Source organism: Alligator sinensis, unplaced genomic scaffold (genome assembly GCF_000455745.1).
Source record: "Alligator sinensis unplaced genomic scaffold, ASM45574v1 scaffold1295_1, whole genome shotgun sequence".
NCBI lineage: Eukaryota > Metazoa > Chordata > Crocodylia > Alligatoridae > Alligator > Alligator sinensis.
The window spans coordinates 4350363-4357865 of record NW_005841880.1 but is presented as its reverse complement, the minus strand read 5'-3'; the positions used below and the strand labels follow the sequence as shown (position 1 = coordinate 4357865).

The window sequence follows — 7503 nt, the reverse complement described above, 5'->3', positions numbered from 1 at the left end:
CTCATGATCACAACGGGAGGAGGAGGCTAGCAGCTGAGCTACATTCATCACTTAAAGTGGCATCAGGGATGCAGAAGAGGACCCCCTTCAAAAGCACTCAGGAAGGGCTCCCAGCTCTCTCACCAACTTGGGCTTTCTCTGTAGCTCCGGGCATGTAACAGCCCGACCAAGGAAACCTACTGCATCCTATTGCATGCAGCCCTTATTCCTGCTAATCCTCCTCCAGCTCAGTGCCTTGTAACAGCCCTCCAAGTCACACCTGCTAAGACAACCACTAAATCCCCCCCCACTTCCAAGAAGTGGCTTTGCCCTGTTTCTGGCCTGAGAGCTCAGTAATACAGGCCAGGTGCAGCTGGTTAGCCCGAAGACACATTTCACCTGGATGCCTGTTCTCCTCTCCCAGGGCCCACTGCAGTCCCAAATCCCTGTAGCAGCTTTTCCTGTGTGGCTCTGGCTTTTCTTATAAACCAGGGCTCGGGGAGCACAAGGGGTTTTCTCTGTTCCAAGGGGCTTCAGTTTGGGCGAGGAGGGAAGGAGACCATCTCTTCAAGGCCTCTAGGATGTAGTGCCAGAAGCCAGTGGGCTCTTGTTGCACTGGCAGCCCTGTGAAGCAGGTGAGCAGATGGGGATGATTTGGGCTGGGTTCTCTTTCTGTTGGGATGCATCCCTTGTTGGTGCTCTTCACCTGCTTGGGTACAGTAGTGGCTTCTGCCAAGGTGGGATACATGCCCGGGTGCCCTGACTGCTGGTCTCTTTGGTGGACAGTGTTTGAACAGCCTCTGATTATTGTTTCTCTCTTGTAACCTCCCAGATGAAGTGCCATGTTGTCCCGTAGCTCCATGGTGGCCCTGAGGCTTGGCTCCCAGCCCAGCTGCAGCACCCCAGTCCAGGTGCAAGCAAACCCTTTCTCTGCCCTGCACTTGCTTCCGCGCAGGAGCTCGCTTCTTCCCCCGCTCAGCCAGGAGGACTTCTTCGAGAGCTTCGATGGGTATGTGTGTCCTTGCAAGGGAGCTGGTGTGACTGGTGCAGTATTGCCAGCTCTCGTGATTCTTGGCATTGTTCTCAAAGGCTATGCTTTGGGAATGTGAAAACCTTAGCTCTTTCTTTATATGTGTATAAGACAGAGCCACGTCTTTCACATTCCCAAAGCACAGATGATGAGATCAATGCCAAAAATCATGAGCATTGGCAATGCTGCTGCTGATTTGTGCCTTCCTGATGGACTCTTGCACTGACCTTTCAGTGTGGCTCTGGGGTCTGCAGATCCTTGCGGGATCCAAGAGCAGGGATGAGGTTTATCGCTTGGGTGCTTGCAGTGGAGTGGATTCCTGTGAGGATCTGGTGCATTCATTGCACATGTGCTTGCTAGGTTTGTGGAAAGTGGAAGTGATTCTTGTATCGAGTAGGAGAAACTTCCTTCTAGTTGCTTCTTCTAAGGTGCCCTTGTGTCCCATCTCCCTAGGGTGCCCACATGGCAGGGACCTGGGCATGCCAGGGTAGATCTGGAGCAGTGTTAATGGGCGGCTTCCATGCTGCTCAGCCTGCAGCACTGCAACATGAGAGAGATCAAGGCTTTTGCATCCAAAGAAGTAGGAGGCAACCTGATTTCCAAGACACAAGGGAGTGGGGAAGTCTGCAGCACAAGCTTTTTGGCGGTGTGGGGGGGAAGCTCCTTTTGGGGTTGTGAAAGACACTCTGACACACTATGCCAATGGACCCTGTTTAAATCTCTGGCTGCTGGGGAGGAATTTGGTTTGGTACCCAAGTGATGCTGGTAAGCCGGCTTGTCCCTGTAGTTCCTACTGTAACTGTTCCGGTTCTGGCGTGGCTTGCCAAGCCTTGTGCAAGTGCGGCTAGTTCATGCTCTGCACGTGTGTCCCGGCTAGGAGGGCCACTAACCTTGCACGGCATCCCTGCTCCCTTGTTCCTAGGAGCTTCTATGATGTGAACGATATTTTTGGGGCTGACTCGTTTGAGTGCGACTGCTCCGTGCCCGATCCGCAGCTGATCAAGAGGATCGTTTCTCAAGTGGAGTTCTACTTGTCTGATGAAAACCTCGCCAAGGATGCCTTCCTCCTGAAGCATGTCCAGAAGAACAAGATGGGTTTTGTGAGCATCAAACTACTGACCTCTTTCAAGAAGGTGAGTAGAGCCTGGTACGGACAGGAAGAGGCCCAAAGGTAAAGGGAAGGTAGTCCTGGGCCTAAATGTTGAAGCCAGTTATGAGCAACCAAGTCCAATGTATTGATGCCTTGTGCAGTCACCGCAGTGCATGGTGCCCAGCTCTGGTAAAGCTTGCAAGAGGGCTGGGGTTAAACTGGGTTGCATCACCTCTACCCTGCCCCTCCAGACCGATATGGGGCTCCTCTCCCATATCTAACTAACCATCCTAAGTTGCTGGTTGCTATTAGCTGATTGCTACCATGGAGTGGAGGTAGGTGGAAGTGAGTGGTTTGCAGAGTATATGGAGGTAGGTGGAAGTGAGTGGTTTGCAGAGGACATTTTCATTCATAGTTTTCATAGTAGCTAGGGTCAGGAGGGACCTGAACAGATCATCTAGCCTGACCCCCTGCCACAGGCAGGAATGAATGCTGAGTACTTCAGGATTTTCCAGGTGAAGGTGCCTATGCAGATATTGCAACTTCTTTTTGAACATTGTTATCAAAAAAAGGCCCCTTCATAGACTGTTTCTCTTCTTTTGAAGCCTAGGAAAGAAGTAACTTTTTATTTTTTTTTATTTATTTATTTTAATTGTCCTAGCTTAGCTTTAACTCTAGGGTAATGCTTTTCAAAATGCAAGGCTAAATGGCCAGACTTAACCTGCCCTTTATGGGAGTCCTAGCTATTCCACCCACACCCCCAAGTCTCTCTAACTTAAAACAAAACTATACGCACTCTGAGATCTTGGCTTATTCTTGGCCATTCTGTTCTTGGGGTTCTGATTTACCTAGGGCCCGGTGTTGTACTGGGCGGTGTCGGTGACTGCTTCCCTCCTGCGGTCACTAAAGGCATATGAGCCCCTTGGCAAAGCATGCTCCACTTGCCAGCTCATGTGCACTAGAGTTGCTAGTGTGAAGAAGAGGGGAGAAAGCCACGCTCTCCATGGGCTGAGCTGATCAGGGCCTCTGACCTGCGCAGGTGTCTATCCAGGCACCTCCTTGTTCTTGGTAATACTCGAAGGAAAATGATGCTTACCTTCTCGTGCAACAGGTGAAATACCTCACCCGAGACTGGCGGCTCACTCTGTATGCCCTGCAGTTCTCAGAGCGCCTAGAAGTGAATGAGGAAGGGACCAAGGTGAGGCGGAGAAACCCCATCCCAGAGTCTCTCTTGAGCATCCCACCGAGCAAGCTGCTCCTGGCCTGGAACCGCCTGCCCCAGGAGCAGGCCCTGTCCCTGCCGCTCCAAAAGAGCTTCATCGAGACCATCACCAAGATGTTCAGCCCGTTCGGTGCCATCACCTCCATCCGCATCCTGCGGCCCGGCAAGAAGCTGCCGTCGGATGTGAAGAAGTATTCCTTCCGCTACCCCGAGCTGCTGACCAAGTGCTGCGCCTTGGTGGAGTACGAGAGCCTGGAGAACGCCAGGAAGGCCTACGAGGAGCTGAACCACAGCCAGGGCTCGCTGGGCATCAAGGTGGTCCGTCTCTCGGGGAAAGGCTCCAAGAAGAAGAGCGGGGCTGAGCAAGAGGAGGCGGAGGAGGTGGAGCTGGCCGGCAAGCCAGGCTGGAAGCCGCAGGCATCGCCGGGGTCGGAGAAGATGCCATGTAATGCGGGAGACTCCTTCTTCTGCAGCTCCTCGGAGTCCGACGGCACGCCGACTTCGCCTCCCGTCCTAATGCAGCAGTATCTCTCTTCTCCGGCGTGGCCCGCCAGCAGCCTCTGCAGCTTCAAACCCTGCTTCTTCAGCACCCCGTACTCCAGCCCTCTTCTCTCCAGTAAAGCCCTCCAGTGCCCTTCATCCCTGGCTGCCGAGCTGGGGAGTGGAGGATCGTCCAGCCTGAGCACGAGCACCAGCCCCGAGTACCAACGATTTTCTGACTCCTGCTGGGACAGCGGGATCGGGTCCGGCAGCTCGTGGGTGCAGCGGCGACGCGTGGCAGCCCAGAGCCCGCCTCTGGAAACCAAACCTCTACTCTGCAGCCCTCTGGCAGCAAGGAAGGTGTCCGACTCCTTCGGCCTTCGACCGGGTGTGATCCGTCTGCCCCACGGGCCGGATGGGACCAAAGGCTTCTACAACAGCATTGGGAGAGGGAGGCTGGTCCTGAGGCACTAATGCTACCGCTGCTTCTTCTCTCAAGTAATGTAACATTTCTAATTTTTTTTTTTTTTTTTTTTTTTTCCCCCCCCCTCCACCCTCATGGAACATTTTGATTATCTGCTAATGATGTAAGTGCAGCCACTTAGGAAGCTGGAGTGTGAAGTCTTGGCAATTTAGGGATTAAGAGGAGCGTGCAGTTAGTCGGCTGGCAAGGTGAGATGCTGAGGCTGATGCATCGAGCCAGCATGGCTGCTTCCATCTCGGTGCTGTCTAGTATCTAGACACCTTCCAAAATATCCCAGCTCTCTAGCCGAGACTGGTGACAGCTTGGGGCCCAGAGTGAACTATAACCCTTGGCTAGTAGCCGCTAGTAACTGCGGACGTATCTCAACCTGCACCTATTGCAAGCAAGACTCAATGGCTCGTTCCTCTTTCCGATCCAATAATGTTGCCTTCGGTGCTCTGAGCAATGCGTCACGTTGGGGGGTTTCCACCCCGCTGGTTCTTGATCTTCGGCTTGTGCGACCAGGCTGGAGGAGGAGGTAACGGTGCTGCAGAGCTGTAGTAGTAGGTTGTTTCTTGCGGGGGGTGGGGGGACTTGTCTGTAATTTGGCAAAAGAGGTTATGGAGATCAAATGTTAAAATGATCAATAAAGAGAGTGGAAGTGTTCCAGGCACGTGTGGTAGCACTCCAGCTGTTGCTTCCTCGTTGAACACTTCTTTCACAAGAGCCCTCTCCGGGGCTGCAAACGTTTTATTCTCCTTGGACGTGTGTGTGTGGTGGGAGGTGTGTGCGCACGTCTGGCTCGTGGCACCAATAAAACCGGTTGTGGTTCGATACCTGCACATTTGGATGTAGGAGAAACTTCTTCCTTAGTGACCTGAGGCCTCTGACACACCTAGCGTATCACTCTTACTCCATCCAGCTAACACCTGACAAGTTTGGGATGAGAAGGGGAACTTTTTTTTCCTCCTCCAGCCCCTCTCTCCATCCCAAACACCTCATGTATTCAATTCAAATTGGTTTGATTGGATTAATGGGAAGTGCTAGTTTCTTCCCTAGAATCCCATATCCCTTTACACCCTGCTTTTGTGCCAAGTTTGCTAGACCAGTCTTGGTAGCATCTTGCTATAAGGAGACCTGAAAAGCTTTAAAATTAAAGGGGGTTCGGTGATGGGGGGTTGGGGGGAGGGGGGTGGATGCTGCTTTTCTGAGGATGAATAAGTCTCTTTCTCTCCCTTGAAAGCTCTGAGCTTGCAAAGCAGTCCAGAGCCCTGGGTGGAAGGGAGGGCTCAGAGTGCAAAGCAGTATTTTCACGTCTAAGTTTAGCTTCTCCTTGGACCCACCAGGCAGATCGTTGCTCCAGGTTGTCCACAAGAATTGGACCAGGACCTTCCAACCATTGGTCTCTACTGCTCAAGCGCTCCAAACTCCTGTCGAGTCAGAAGTGGTGGCAGACTTGCCTCTATACTAGGCCTAACTGCTAGAGGGGATGGAAACGGTGGCATGGGCCAGGTGGGACACGAAGCAATGGGGATACCTAGACCGGTGATTCTCAGCCATGGTGCTGCGGCAACCAGCAGTGCTGCTAGACCCTTTAATGGGTGCCCTGGGGGGCAAGGAGATCAATGAAGGCTCAAGCTTATCCCTGTTGCCCAACCTCTCTGCAAGGAGGCAAGCGCTCTAACGCATACGTCTTTGTGAACGGAGGGGCGCACTGTTTCTACCATTATGGAGGGGATCCCTTGGGTCAAATGAGGCTGAGCACCACTGGCCTAGATGCTGGGTGTGATAAAGAAGGCATTAAAGATCCAATGAGAGTCAGATGCCCAGCTATTTAAAAGTCAACAGGACTTTATTGCCCCGCCACTGTTTTTGCAGCTGTTCCAGCCCCTGGCTTAGTTGAAACTTTTATTGAGAACAATCAATGCTTGCTTTGATCAGCCCTGCTCCAACACTTAAGGCCATGGTTGTATTATAGCAACGCGGTGCAGGTTTTCCAGGACAGTCCTGGATTTCTGGCGTCCCCAAAGCAAGATTTTCATCCCAAATTTGAAAAGCTGATCCGGGACCATTGCTGGGTACCCTTCTGCTGTATCTATGTAGATGTAGACTCCTACCTATCTGCCTGACCTGAGGGGGATGTGGCTGTGCTGCTTTTGCATTGGGAAGCAGCCACTGTTTACCTCTGTTTAGCTTAGCTGGTGTCCAGGCCAGCTACTCAGCCTCGCCTGTGTGCCAGATGCATGTGGCTGTGCTAATTCTCTGCTGAGAAGAAGAGAGAACTAGTTTGGGCACAGCGCCGGGGCTCACAACTGCTGCTTCCCACTCTCGGAAAGAAATAAGAGTCTTTGAAACATTGGTGTCCAGCTTAAAATGATTTTAGCACTCTAAAATTTAATTGTGGACTCATGACCAGCTCAGCTACGGTGGAGCTCTGAATCCTGGCTGCTCTGGGCAGAAGAGGGGGGCCCAAACTCTGCTGCTTGCTCCATGGAAGATGCCCCTTGTCACCCCTTTAAACTGGCTGCGGTTGGCTTTCACATCCTTTGCACTTTGCAACTGTGGTAGCATCGGATGGGCAGACTCTGTGTTCATCGCATAGCAAGGGCCCAGGTTGTATAGGGCTTCTCAGACCTTAGATTTTTGCCTGGAAACCTGTCTTGTGATGATTTCTCTGCACAAGGCAATCTCCAAGAGCAGAGGAAGGGCCAGCTGTGTGCCTCCCTCTGAGCCAGGCTGGTCTCCAGCAGCACCCGATTCTCGATGCTTCAGAGGAAAGTGCAACGGGAACAATGTGGAGGAGACTAGTTTCTTTAACTTCTGAGGCTGCATTAAAAGAAAAATTGTGTGTGGGGTGGGTAGGGGGGGCTTTCTCCCCAGCTGGAACCACCCCCCTGCTCCCCCAACTCACACGGCAGCTGGAGGGATCTGCAATGAGATGTCACCTCCATCCTTTCTACGCCCAAAAGTAGCTCGGATCCAGAGAAGACTATAGCTACTCCCATGGTTGTCATGGTAGCTGCATGATACTGAGCTAACTCATGAGGGTCCCTGGCTGAATTATAATCCTCGGGGCCTCCAACGGCTGCGGGTAGGAGCAGATCAGTCGGCCCTCCCGGGCCATTAGCCGGTGCAGCTCGTGCCAGCCCCAGGCTGCGTCCTCTTACACTTGCAGAGGCGGCTGCAAGCAGGACCGGTCTGCCCTGCCAAAGCCCCTGCTGCCTCCTGTAGCCTTTTTT

General features: G+C 52.7%; 1 protein-coding gene across 2 annotated transcripts; it reads left to right on the top strand.

Annotated features, from left to right (window-relative positions):
- Window positions 1–407: 407 nt before the first annotated feature.
- Window positions 408–6248, top strand: LOC102377241 (la-related protein 6-like). Of its 2 annotated transcripts, XM_006017523.3 has the most exons (5): window positions 408–614; window positions 812–988; window positions 1932–2142; window positions 3211–4299; window positions 5611–6248. In XM_006017523.3, exons 2-4 carry the CDS (start codon window positions 822–824, stop codon window positions 4273–4275), a joined length of 1443 nt encoding a protein of 480 aa, XP_006017585.1. In that variant the 5' UTR covers window positions 408–614; window positions 812–821; the 3' UTR covers window positions 4276–4299; window positions 5611–6248. The 2 variants fall into 2 exon arrangements, with proteins under 2 accessions (XP_006017585.1, XP_006017584.1); XM_006017522.3 differs by lacking the exon at window positions 5611–6248 and having other exon boundaries at window positions 409–614; window positions 3211–4937.
- The last annotated feature ends 1255 nt before the right edge of the window (window positions 6249–7503 follow it).